Source organism: Pygocentrus nattereri, chromosome 7, assembly GCF_015220715.1.
Source record: "Pygocentrus nattereri isolate fPygNat1 chromosome 7, fPygNat1.pri, whole genome shotgun sequence".
NCBI classification, from domain to species: Eukaryota; Metazoa; Chordata; class Actinopteri; order Characiformes; family Serrasalmidae; genus Pygocentrus; species Pygocentrus nattereri.
In genome coordinates, this window is record NC_051217.1 from 30,978,471 (window position 1) to 30,991,476 (window position 13,006).

At 40.4% G+C, this 13,006-nt stretch overlaps 1 protein-coding gene across 2 annotated transcripts; it reads right to left on the reverse strand.

Annotated features, from left to right (window-relative positions):
* Positions 1-1,676: 1,676 nt before the first annotated feature.
* Positions 1,677-11,737, reverse strand: LOC108431212 (arrestin domain-containing protein 4). Of its 2 annotated transcripts, none has more exons than XM_017704223.2 (9): positions 11,543-11,737; positions 10,534-10,830; positions 10,353-10,419; positions 10,024-10,171; positions 8,460-8,562; positions 7,159-7,415; positions 6,355-6,511; positions 3,378-3,541; positions 1,677-3,291 (listed from the first exon to the last, which is right to left on the reverse strand). In XM_017704223.2, the coding sequence occupies exons 2-9, from the start codon at positions 10,817-10,819 to the stop codon at positions 3,247-3,249; spliced, it is 1,227 nt and encodes a 408-aa protein (XP_017559712.1). In that variant the 5' UTR covers positions 10,820-10,830; positions 11,543-11,737; the 3' UTR covers positions 1,677-3,246. The 2 variants fall into 2 exon arrangements, with proteins under 2 accessions (XP_017559712.1, XP_017559711.1); XM_017704222.2 differs by lacking the exon at positions 11,543-11,737 and adding an exon at positions 11,013-11,110.
* Positions 11,738-13,006: the final 1,269 nt, after the last annotated feature.

The window sequence follows — 13,006 nt, forward strand, 5'->3', positions numbered from 1 at the left end:
GGGTTAACATTTCCCAGTGCAAGCATAACAATTCACCATTCATTCACATTCCAGTTTATCCAGGCATATTAAAATAATGATTAAGTTAATTAAGAGGTTTAAAAGTAAGGGGTGTAGTTATGTTTATAAAATATATGCCTGGACTCAAGGTGGGACTGGAGATTTGTAAACATCATTAAATCATTATTAGCACTTATCTTTTTTCTTCCTGGCAAAGTGTGACCAGTACTGTAGTGCAGTGATGAAATGTCATCCACTGACAACCACTAACATTCATTTTCTCCTTTCAATTTCTGACTGTGTACCATGGAAATGTTTTACAAATGTCACGATTGGCCCCTCCCAGTCTCCTCATGTGCTTGTGTTTACGTTTGTCCTGTCCATGTGCTCGTGTTTACTTCCTGGTCTTCCATGTGTGTTTTGTTTTGGGTTTTCTGTCCTGCCCCCTTGTTTGGTTACTCCGCCCCTGATTGTTCCCACCTGTGTCTTGTGATCCCTTGTTAGCCCTTGTGTATATAAGCCCTGTGTTTGCCTTGGTCTGTGTTTATTGGTGTTTGAACTGTTTGGCTGTATTGTTTGTATGCTCGTGCTGTTTGGTTTGTTTGGTCCGTTTCTCCATTGTAGATTTCAGTCTGTGTTTATTGCGTCATGTCTGACCCATATTCCCTCCGTGTTGGCTACATGAACCTGGACCGTTACAACTATGACCCTGGATTTGCCCATAATAAAAGTCGCTTGTCTCAGTCTATGCGTCCTTTGGTGGTTGGTCTTTCTGTGATGTGGAGCGAGGAGGCAGACACGTCAGGTGGAAGCACAGGTGGGAATAATCAGGGGTAAAGTAAACAAACAAGGGGGCAGGACAGAAAAACCAAAACAAAATGCACATGGAAGACCAGGAAGTAAACACGAGCACATGGACAGGACAAAGGTAAACACAAGCACATGAGGAGACTGGGAGGGGCCAATCGTGACAACAATCCAGTAGGGGTGCGGGAAAAACTCTATTCTTAGATGCATCACAATGCGGACGTGATTTTCAAAATATTTAATTTATAACGTAATGTTTACGGAACGTTGCACCTGGAAGTGGGTAAGTGCAGCCAGAAAACATTTCCTCAAAACAGCTTCTGGTAAAATGTCTCTCAACGTTTAACTGATTTACGAGGCTGAAGTCACTTCTAGTTCGAATTTTCCCATTTCCACCTTAAATTCTGACTGAGGCACTGAATGGAACCATTTAAGGTGGAATGGGAAAATTCGAAAGAGAAACGACTTCATCGTTGCAACTTTTAAGAGAGATGCAGTCTCTCGTTGCAGATTTAACGTACCACAGAACCAATTACGCTGCTTATAAATGTGAACAAGTCCACGTAACCAGTGCTTTCGCGCTATGCTGCACACTTTGGAGCCGAGATTCAGCGTCCAGTCTCAAAAATATTTTACTGACACAACGATCCCCCTCCCTCTACAAGAGACCAAAACCGTTATTAAATCACTAAAGAAAACAGGCAGGACAGCTGTAACGTGCTGCATGGACATCCACCGCCACCGGATCTTATGTAACCCTAACAGCACATTTGATCACATATGGGTGGCAGCAGTGTTTCATGTGCTTCAAGCAACAGCAGTGAATGAAAGCCTTCTAGTTCACTTGCCACATCACTTCCAAGTCCTCAGACAGTAATAGAATTCCTGTATTGAAAAAATGCATCTTGATGCATCAATAATCGTTTTATAATCACATCGCAGTCCTCTGAATCGTAATTGAATCGAATCGTATCGTGAGGTCCCTAAAGATTCCCACCCCTACATTCCAGTAAACCTGAGAATTGTGGTACATATTGACAATAATAGTTACCAGCTTGACCAAAAAACAACCTTCTAAGTTCATATTTCCAGTTTCTGAGATAACATCAACAAGGCATTTCAGCTGAAAGACATCATCAGAAAATGCTAACAGTGGACTGTGGAAAAGACGAGCTAAAAGCGAATGGCAAAATGGGTGAGTTGGTGAAAGCAAGTAAAAGCCAATTTACATCTGTAAAGTGCTTCATGATTTAGTGCTTCTATGCTTCCACACAAATGATCTAAAGAGCAGCACTGTTGAACAGTTTACACTGTCAACTGAACACAACAAGTATACAAAGAAAACAAACTAAAAACAAACAAGAAGAGTATGGAAAGTGCCACTGTTCTTTGACAATGATGGAAATTGAGCCACTGTGCTCTGGAACAATTCAAAATGTAAACAGTAACCTATACTTTTGTTTGTACATGTGTATGTCTGCAGTGATCTTCTCAGCTGCTACAGTTGGCTATAGCTGCTAGAAACACATGAACAGTACTTACACAATTACTAATCCTAAACTCTAACAGCACTTTAGATTAGGTTTTCACATTATCTTAGGCTACATATACACAGCAGGCAAAAGTGGCCCAAATCTAATTTTCTCACCAAATCCATTTTTTTTGTTTAGCTGTTCACATTATCTTTTAAATGCGACATCAGTCTGAACAGATCATGCTCCCAAACACACCCGGATGCGCAAAATAACAACGCTTCATGTGGCTCATTCAGACTTAAACAATCATGATGACAGTTGGGCTCATCACCCCCAATGTGTTCCAAGTTATCCGGCCAGGGCCACTACTTTGGTTCCTGTCCTTGGATTCTTTAAACTATTCTTTGATGCTGCAGCCTTGGTCTCTTTCACTCAAAACATCTCTTCAAACATGGAGTGGTTGCGATTAGTCTCCTCTATTTTTATGGTACAGAAACATCAGCCTAAATGTTTATGAGTCTCAGCAGCCCAAAATAACGAATGTGGAGTTGGACTGACGTAAAGGTCGCATGAATTCTGATCTGGCTGTTCAGACCGAGTCACATTGCCGCAGATCAGATCGGAATTCAGTACCATATATGAAAGCGTCTCAAATCGGAATTGAAAATGTCAGATTCAATGCATTTTTTTGCTGTTCAGACTGCCACACAGATGACACATTTGAGGAAAAAGATCGGATTTGGGCCACATTTACCTGCTGTGTAAACGTAGCCTTAGTTTCCACTATCTAAACAAGTGCTTGCTCAAAACATCACATCTTTATGACACCTGAAGGGATCCTAACTGCTGTGCACCACAATCATTTGTTATTGTGCAACTGAGGCTCAGGCTGTTTTTACTTTGGTCTCCTCCAAATGGAAAGAAAGATATGTAGAATATCGCGTATCCATGTTAGTTACAGCCTTCAGAGACAAAATACTGACTGTTGTTGCACTGGGTTTGGGTCAACCTGCAATCAGAAAAACAGGCATGAATATCTAATGAAATTCTATATGAATATGCATGAACATGAGAGCTAGTGGATGAAAGACTGACCTCTGAGTATAGTGGAGGTGGTTGGAGATGGAATTGCTGAATGTAAGCGAAGACCTGGCTACTCAGCTGCCTCTCCAGCTCATCTGACTGCTGGGAAGGTGAGAAGGTTGGATGGTGCTGGTCAAATTCCTCTTCTGACACAACATCTGCATAGTTGGGAGGCGCTAAAGAGCAGTGACAAAACAAACCTAGTTAAACTGTTATTTTAAACCAGTTTCACATTAATCTGTGGAGAAGATTCTGTGACAGATCTTAAAGCAAACACAAGAGTGAAAAAAGTGCAGTTCACACCTCAAATTAGTTTTCATTAGTGAATGAAAAGCACTGCAGTGTGCTTTTAATATGGCCAACCTGATGTACTATGCAGAGTGGAGCTGTGTGAATTGCTTTTGAAGGTGAGTTACCTTCACTTCTGGCACACATTCATCATTTACTTCTTAAAAAGCAAATCCTTGCTAAATGTTCTTCAGTCAAGAAATCATGCAATGTAAAGTAGATTTGACTTTTCTGCATGCCACTAATTAAAATATCAAATGTTGGTACGACTTTACAATAACACTACACTTATAAAGAGTTTATGGTTTCGAATGGGGCTATTTTAATGGTCCTTAATTAGGTCACAAATACCTTAAAATGTATAAACAGCTATAACACAAATAAAAATGACAGGGACATGCCAAATAGTGAGCCCACACACATTTATACTGTCATATACTATTAGACTATTGTTATACTACTATACTATAGTCTTATACTATGTTATACTGTTACTGTATCGTGACCTTCTTTGTCTTCTCCTTTAGTCAGCATTATACCAGTCGGCTTCATCAGTATTCATATTCATGATAACCACTTTAGTATGGCCAATAACAGAGCAGCATGCGTGTCTGGTAATTCCTCTCGCCACCCAAAAGTTTCAACAGAGAATGCTGCACACTTTACAAGCACTGCCCACACAATGAGTGGTGTGAAAGTCAAGAGTCAGATGCTAAAAAGGACCAGAAAGAAAACTGAGTCCTCTTTATAGTTCATTTACATTGTGAACACAATAAGCATTGAGGCTATTTTGGGGTTTTAATGACATTGTGTCGCGTCACTGATGCAATATATTAATCAAAATTAAAATCAAAGGCACTGCTTCACACCCTTACTTTTTTGCTGGTCTGCCATTATTAGCAGCAGCTTGTGCTGAAGGAATGACTTTAAAGTAGGCCGATTATGCAGACAGTATAACACTGACATACTGCTAGAAAAAGAGAAAAGCATGCTCTGATGGTAATTACCCTTAATTGGAGTGGACCATCATAAAATCGCATTCCCATCTGCAGCAAATTGAACCAAACTAAGGCTCGTGATTTTCCCAAACCACAGTTCATTTGTCACCAAACTAAAGAAAAAGTTCAATAGGTCTTCACCAAACAAGGCAGGTGTGAAAGCACTCTCCTTGTAAAGTGGTACTCAAATGTTTTGCTTCTTCTGCAATGCTAGTATTGTAGGCTTGTAATATAACAGTGTGGTTAGCAATGCTGCTGTTGTACATTGAAAATATATTGTAGGTTAAATCTACACTACACTGACAACACTATTCATCCAAATTATTGAATTCAGGTGTTCTAATCACTTCCATGGCCACAGGTGTATACAACCAAGCACCTAGGCATGCAGACTGCTTCTAGAAACATTTGTGAAAGAATGGGTCGCTCTCAGGAGCTCAGTTTAAACCAAAGTGGTACCATGATGGGATGCCACGCGTGCATGTCCAGTTGTGAAATTTCCTTGCTAATAAATATTCCACAGTCAACTGACAGTGGTATTATAACAAACTCAGCCATGAAGTAGAAGGCCACGTAAAATGAGAGCGGGGTCAGTAGATGCTGAGGCACATAGTGCACAGAGGGCGCCAACTCTCTGCAGTCAATCGCTACAGACCTCCAAATTTAATGTGCCCTTCAGATTAGCTCAAGAACAGCGTAGGGAGTTTCATGGAATGGGTTTCCATAACCTAGCAGCTGCATCCAAGCCTTACATCACTTTACACCACGCAAGGCAAAGCGCTGAATGCAGTGGTGTAAAGCACTGCCACTGGACTCCACTGGCAGTGGAGACATGTTCTCTGGAGTGATGAATCACGTTTCTCCGTCTAGCAATCCGATGGATGAATCTGAGTTTGGTGGTTGCCAGGAGAACGATACTTGTCTGACTGCATTGTGCAGTGTAAAGTTTGGTGGAGGGGCGATTATGGTGTGGGGTTGTTTTTCAGGAATTGGGCTTGGCCCCTTAGTTCCAGTGAAAGGACCTCTTAAAGTTTAAGCAGACCAAGAGATTTTTGGACAATTTCATGCTCCCAACTTTGTGGGAAAAGTTTTGGAATGGACCCTTACTGTTCCAACATGACTGCGCACCAGTGCACAAAGCAAGCACTATAAAGACATGGATGAGCAAGTTTGGTGTGGTCTGCTCAGAGTCCTGACCTCAACCCAAAAGAACACCTCTAGGATGAATTAGAGCGGAGACTGTGAGCCACGCCTTCTTGTCCAACATCAGTGTCTGACCTCACAAATGCAGTTATGGAAGAATGGTCAAAAATTCCCATAAACACACTCCTAAACCTTGTGAAAAGCCTTCTCAGAAGAGTTGAAGCTGTTATAGCTGCAAAAGGTGGGCTGACATAATATTAAACCCTATGGATGGGATGTCACTCAAGTTAATATGCGTGTGAAGGCAGACGAATACTTTGGGCAATATAGTGTATTTTAGCCTTTTTTATTTGATTGTATTTTCAAATAACAAAAAATTGAAAATAAAGTTTCAGTTTAATTTAGATCAAAGTGATGTTTCCGGACAGCAAGCCTCAACAGTACCTTAGCACAACATCATTCCACTGTGAACTCACTGCACTAAAGCTTGTGTAATGTGGCATAGTAAACTAGTAATGACGCAAAGTACATTTTAATTTATTTCATGCCTCCAGTCTTACCTTCAGGTGTGTCTGGGAGGGTGAAGGGGAGCCAGCCTGCGCTGAACCCACTGATCACGTGAAGACTGCGACTGCCAAAGCCACTGTAGGAAGTAGTGCCAATCACAACAGGAAGCTCCACCTTCAGTTTCTTGGCACCTGGTATCTGAACTATAACCTTGGAAAAAAGAACAACAGACACTCTGATAACACTGTATTTAGACTAGGAACGGAAACCTCTGGCCTTGTTTGACAATACAATATTTGTGAAACAATATGAAACAAAATGTCATTTTTCACTCTTATTTTTAATGATATGGTATAATTCGCTGTGACAACATTTTTATCTAAAATATTGTTTAAATACTAATCAAATCCACATAATAAAAATGCACTTTATTGTTTGTGGACTATGACCAAGGACCTACAATAATACAAGCTGTTGTTGTTACGTACTAATGACACTGACCTTAAATAATGTAATATTTCTTTTAGCATCAATTACCCCAACACCCCTAAGTTAGTCCAAAAATGACATTTGTCAGTCATTGCTTGCTTATGAATGTAACTGCAAGACCCCTGATTAATTACAGTTCATGAAGTAACCAAAAGGCTGACAAGCTGAGCTGAAAGTTGAATAGATTGTAACCCCTTAAACATCCACATCCTAAATCTTATTATTTGGTAACTACATTGAACACAAGGGTAATAATTGATTCATTCTTAAGTTACAAGAGTTATGGAAAGTCAGTGAATGTTAAAAAAGTCAGCAACACATTTTTTTTAAAAGTCTTTTACTAAGAAGTAAATATAATTTGTACTCACAGCTAGGGAGTATTCCACTCTCAGAATGTCGGAATTAAGGATGGACGGAGAGACCGATGGTATCTTCAGTGTTTTTCCATTCCATGTGATAGCGCAGCCTGACGGGATGTGATTACCTCTCACACTGGCAACCACATGCTTGTATCTTATAGTTTTTCCTCTGGCTTTGTAGGTCTGGATCTGGTAAATAACTGCTTTAGGCATGACCAGTCGAGAGGAGCAGTTCTCGATTTCTGCATGGATTGGAATGGACTCTCCTAAAATAGATATAAAAGCAGAAACTATTTCACTCAGAGGTTTTTGTGTTTGTAGTCATGCACAAGTACTATGAAAGGCTTTCCTTGCTAGTCTTTGGTGCAAAAAGTGGGAAATTGTCTCTGCTTAATTATGAATAATCAAATCATGATTTTCTCGCTTACAAAATAAGTAGCACTAATTTGTACTTCAGCATAGGGCTACACAATAATCACTTGGTAACTATTCTTGTGATAATAGCCTATGAAATAGATATCAGAGTGCGCAAATGAGCCCACAAATAGTACTTAGATTAAGGCTGCACACTCTAGTACTCAGTTAAGTATTTAGACCTACTGTGCTTTTTTTGGAGGAGAAAAGTCCACCAGGTTTAGTTCTTCCTATTCAGGCTATGAACATTGGCAATGTTACTAAGGGGTCTGAACACCACAATTAGCAAAGAGACACAACATTGTAATTCTACATTAAAATTAACTACTCATCAAACTATGGTGCTGAGGGGAACACCTTGTATATTTGCAGCCCTGCTTTCCCAGTTTCTCTTCTAGCCACCACTGATGCAAATAGACATCAGAGTATCACTCCAGGTCGCAGAGTCAGTTTACTGTGCAATAAAGCCCTGTAAGTCTACAGTTCTTGACAAGCATGATGCAAACGTTAAGTGAGTCCAGAGGTGACGTAAAGGGGACGGTGTGTATGAGTGTCATGGGCAGGTGCTGTGCAATCTACTACCTCACTGAACTCCCAGTCCTCAGTATAAAATAGCACATACATCATCATAATGTTTTAACATGGCTGTCACTGCACACTCTGACGGTTAACACTGCAGTGCATCTGAGAAATCAGATCTTTGGCATCTCAAATCTTGAACTTACATTAAACATTAACTAAGCACACCATATAATAATGCATGACCAGAAGTCTACCATCGTAATTAGATGGCAAGCTGTCCAAATATTGCTCAGCAGAAATGAAAAAGGACAGAATCTGTCACAAGATGAATGCTACACAATGGAGAAAACAGTAGTTTTCTTGATTTTTCTTACCTTTGCTGTATCCTTTTCGCTCAATATTGACATTCAGGGAGACGGGACCTGAGGCAAAGATCCAGCAGCCAATCATCTTCTCATTACTTTCTGCCACAGGGCACTGAATAAAAATAGTCGAGAGTGAATAACAGGAAAGCTACTAAATATTTGCACATATATGCACTACATTTTCAAAAGTTTGGAATCACTTGCTGTTTAAGCAATAGAACACGAGAAGGAGCGTGCCATCACGAAATAACATCATGGCTGTGATTTGGGCGCCGTAGATCATCGCAGCCATGATGGTCCACAGCTTTCTCACTCATTTTACTCTTTGAAAGCTCTGTTCATCAGTCTAGACAAATCTAAAATTTCTTCATTACATAAAAATACACACATTTAATTTAATGTAATAATCTAATGAAGAAGTGAATAGCCAAATCAAGTAGTGGATGATAACTACAATAATACTGGGCTTTACAATGAGACTGAGGTTGAAAAAAACGGTACTATGAACATATTAACATGCGTACAAATCACTACTTCTAAGTGTTATTTGTATTAATTATAATTTGTTTTTCTTAGCAAATAAATAACTGTCTACATAAATACAGTTAAAATATATTTTCTCAGGTGCCTAAAGCTTCTGCACAGTACTAAGTGTGTGTGTATGTGTACATATAGATGTAATAAATGAATGATAATTCATGGAATATGGATTTAGCATAACGGCAGTGTTTGATCAAAATACATGTAATGAGGCTATAAAGCACTTTCACATGAATCTTCAGGGTGTTATAATCTAATTCACACAGTCTCTTACAAAAGCTTACAATCAGATTTTTGAATGAGTGCAGTCTGTATTTACCCAGCTAGTTTTGGTCAAACTGTTGTCCAGTGCTTTTCCCCACAACACGCCTCCGATTAATCTTCCATCTTATCTGTTAATAAGTCTCAAGGCTCTATTTTTATGCTTTTTATGCACATTTTACCAAACAGAGCTTTCCGTTCTCAAGGTTTACCACGGCTTGCAAAGACTCAATCTTTAACAAAGCCTGAACAGTGTTCCCGATCTGTTCGACAGTTTTTCTAAATTATTAAAAGTACTGTTTAGTCTGGCACCACTGTAGTGTTAGTATTACTGAGTTCACCAGTGCATTTTCGCTTCTGACAATTGTACCATACAGTTAATTTCACTGAAATTTATTCAGATTTTTCAGTCTCATAATGGTCAGTTAAACAGGCACCGATATTTCGTGTGTCCAGTAACAGTGCCTGAGAATCAACTCGAGACATTTTGCTATCTGACACAACTGAGAAGCCAACTGTTAATTTTTGCCCCCTAAAACTGGACGAATGTGTAGAAAGACTGTGCGTTCCCATACAGTGGACCTGATATGGCCATAACCCCAAAGATTATTTCACAGTATATCAGTTAAAATGGTTCTGTAGCAAAAGCAATTTTCAGTTATGCACTGACTGATTAAAACCGCTGAAAAGAAGCACACACACAAATCTGTGCAGCAAAAAATACTAAATAAAAGTCAGGAGGCATGTCAGTGGGTTTTTTTGGCATGCTCACCACCAGTTCTGGAGAGTTGACATCAACATGGCTGATGATAAGCAGTTCTCTGCAAACATGTTGGTCATGATGGAGTGGTCTCTGCAGAACAGCCTTCACCGAATAGCAAACACCGCCATGCTTTCCAGTGAACGAAGGAACAAGGGGTCTGCAACACAGTGCCATATGTTTGGGGACAGCATTTTCATAAGATGTGACCTTTACATCAAACTAGATCAGGAGCCTAATGTGTGTAGCTCTTCTGAGAAGCAATTAACCCATCACCGAGAAGCAGTAAGAGTAAGAGGTCAAGTATCAAGCCTTGGTGCACCAAATCCAAATGGTATTACCTTTGAGGCAGTTCCAATTCAAAGGGTATTTCATGGCGCCCTACTTCAAGGCTGAGGCCTTCATTACCTGGTTAGAGGAGAAGCCAAATCAGACCTATATTTGAAAAAAAAAAGTTCCTCTAAATAACTATTTTGCTATTTCTACCGGTCAATCCCAGCTGATCTAGTTGATGTGACCTACCTGTTGCTTCTAGGAGCGTTTTTGACAGACAGAGATATTCCCTTTCTTCACAACAACGGGATAAAAACGGGGATGGGACGATGTTAAGAGCACATGCAGGCTGACTTCGTGATCCCTCAATCCAGCCAACTCGACAACATCCTGTAGCTAACAGTCGGATGGCTCTGATTATGGTAGGCGTTGAAAGGTCGATCAAAACATGCCCCGACACGACCTCCCCGGGGCTGTACCCGCTCCCTTGGTCGTTGTCAAAAAGTAAGCCCAACATTTTCACTTTGTCAGCCATCTCTGGGTTCACTGTTGATAAAAAAGAGAGCTATTAAAAGAGGAAAGACTGTAATTTGTCTTCGAAGAGTTTTCCTCTAACAATACGACACATGCTAGCTAAACAGCCTCCTTGTGTGTGAGTGTGTGTGGCGGGGCTATTTCATAAATCATTATTTAAGTTAACGGCATAACTTCACGTGAAAAATAAGTACTTAAAACTGTCCAATAAGAAAGTCTCTGAGATCTCCTCCTGCTGTATAGTCCTGCCTTTGGGTCAAGTCCTTTGGAATACTGCTCAGTGAAGATTTCCAACTTGTCTCAGAAGAAAAACTGACAGGAAGTTCAACTCAGTTTAACGAACAATGAACCGATCATGCGATTCGACGAGTCAAGTCCAACCTCTCATTATATTAGAATTTGGTTTTACTTGTGAGAGATCGTTACATTACTAGTGTCGTATAAGACGTATTCAGCCTGTAACTCGGACGTAAACTTTCTGTAGATGCTATAAATAAAATAAATAAAAAGTTCGAGTCAGTGAATCGGTTCGACCGATTCACTTGAATGAACCGGTTCGTAAAAGCCATGCGCTCACGAACTAGAAACTTCTTCCAAAGCGAGTGCAGAAGTCAAAGCTTAACCAAACCCACGGCTTTCCACGCCTACGAATGTTCATATTCCCTTCTCATCGCCTCACAAAGTTAAAGTCATCACTTAAAGCAAGTTCCTTGACCACACTCACCGAAACGGCCTTCGCAAAACTCTGCAGGAATCCGCTCATCAGTTCTAGCGAGCTATCAGGTGTTCAGTGCTTGCTTTCTTTCGGGAGGGTATGTAAGTAACACTCAAGAGCTTGAGTGTTACAAATAGCGAACATTTTCATGCTGAAGTAACTACGTTCCCCTGTGAAACGTTCACCAGATTCACAGTACTCGTTCACCCCACCCAAATAAAAGAAAAAAAAAACTTAAGCGCGACTTCTTCGGGAATGCGTTTTAAAGGCGGGGTTTTAGGTGTAGGAGTTCGGTGATTGGACAAAACAGTTTCGCCCAGGGTTCGTCACAAGCACGTGCGCAGGTAATGGAGTATTTACCATCAAGCGTGATCTGCTGAGACGCTCCAATCACAGAGCAGCGAGCTCGCATGACCAGGCCTGTGATTGGACGACCTCTGGCTTACAGCCAATCAAATGTTGCTTCACTCCACGTGGACACGCTGCGCAGCGTGGATTCGACTGTTTTTGTAAATAAAACGGCTGACGACTCGTTTTCGCCATCTGTATGTGCCGTGTATAAAAATCTTAGGTCAGTTTGAAGGTTTCTTTATTTCATGTCTTAATATATAGTTCTTTTGGCGGAGATGAATATGCTGAGATTTTCGTTGGGAGTGACAAGGATGGACAAGATTAGAAATGAGCAGATCAGAGGGACAGTGAAGGTGGAGCCGTTTGGAGATAAAGCCAGAGAGGGCATGTTGAGATGGTTTGGACATGTGTTGAGGAGGAATAGTGGATATATTGGTCAAAGAATGTTGGAGATATAGCTGCCGGGCAGAAGGAGAAGAGGTAGACGGTAGAAGGTTTATGGATGTAGTGAAGGTGGATATGGAGATGGTTGGTGTAAAAGTAGAGGAGGCAGTGGATAGGGCAAGATGGAGGCAGATGATCCGCTGTGCCGACCCCTAAAGGGAGCAGCCGAAAGAAGAAGAAGAATATATAGTTCTTTTGGCGAATAACACCCAAAGGGCCCTTACCATATTCACTATTAAATTATAGTCACACCACACCAAAGGGGTTCTGCTTCTACCATTAGGATTTCAGGCCTGTAACAACAGAAGAACCCTTTTTGGTGTAAGAAACATTTTCAAAAAGGCTCTATATAGAATCATATACAACACATATCCCATCAATCTGAAGAAGAATTTGGTGCTTCATAACTTTACAACGATGGTGGTAGGAGTCATTTTATATATTATCCAAAAATAAAATGTTAACTGAATATGTAAAACAAAACAGCAGCCAAAAGCCTTGTTTCAGATTTACTGCTATTTTACTATTATCAGCATTTTACTAGTATCAACATTCAGAGATAAAACAATAAAAAACTCAGTTAACCTAATGGGTTTGTGTTGTAGATATTTCGACCCCTGGCTCCTATCACCAAGTTTCTTTATAATGCATCATTTCACACCTTTCAGACCTACAGGC

Excerpts from the sequence above, each read along its gene's own strand:
- LOC108431212 (XM_017704222.2), bottom strand. Across the intron at positions 8,563-10,023 it reads TCAACTCTCCAGAACTGGTG|TGCCCTGTGGCAGAAAGTAA; the intron begins GTGAGCATGCCA and ends ATTTTTATTCAG. Across the intron at positions 3,542-6,354 it reads CCTCCCAGACACACCTGAAG|CGCCTCCCAACTATGCAGAT; the intron begins GTAAGACTGGAG and ends ACTGCTCTTTAG.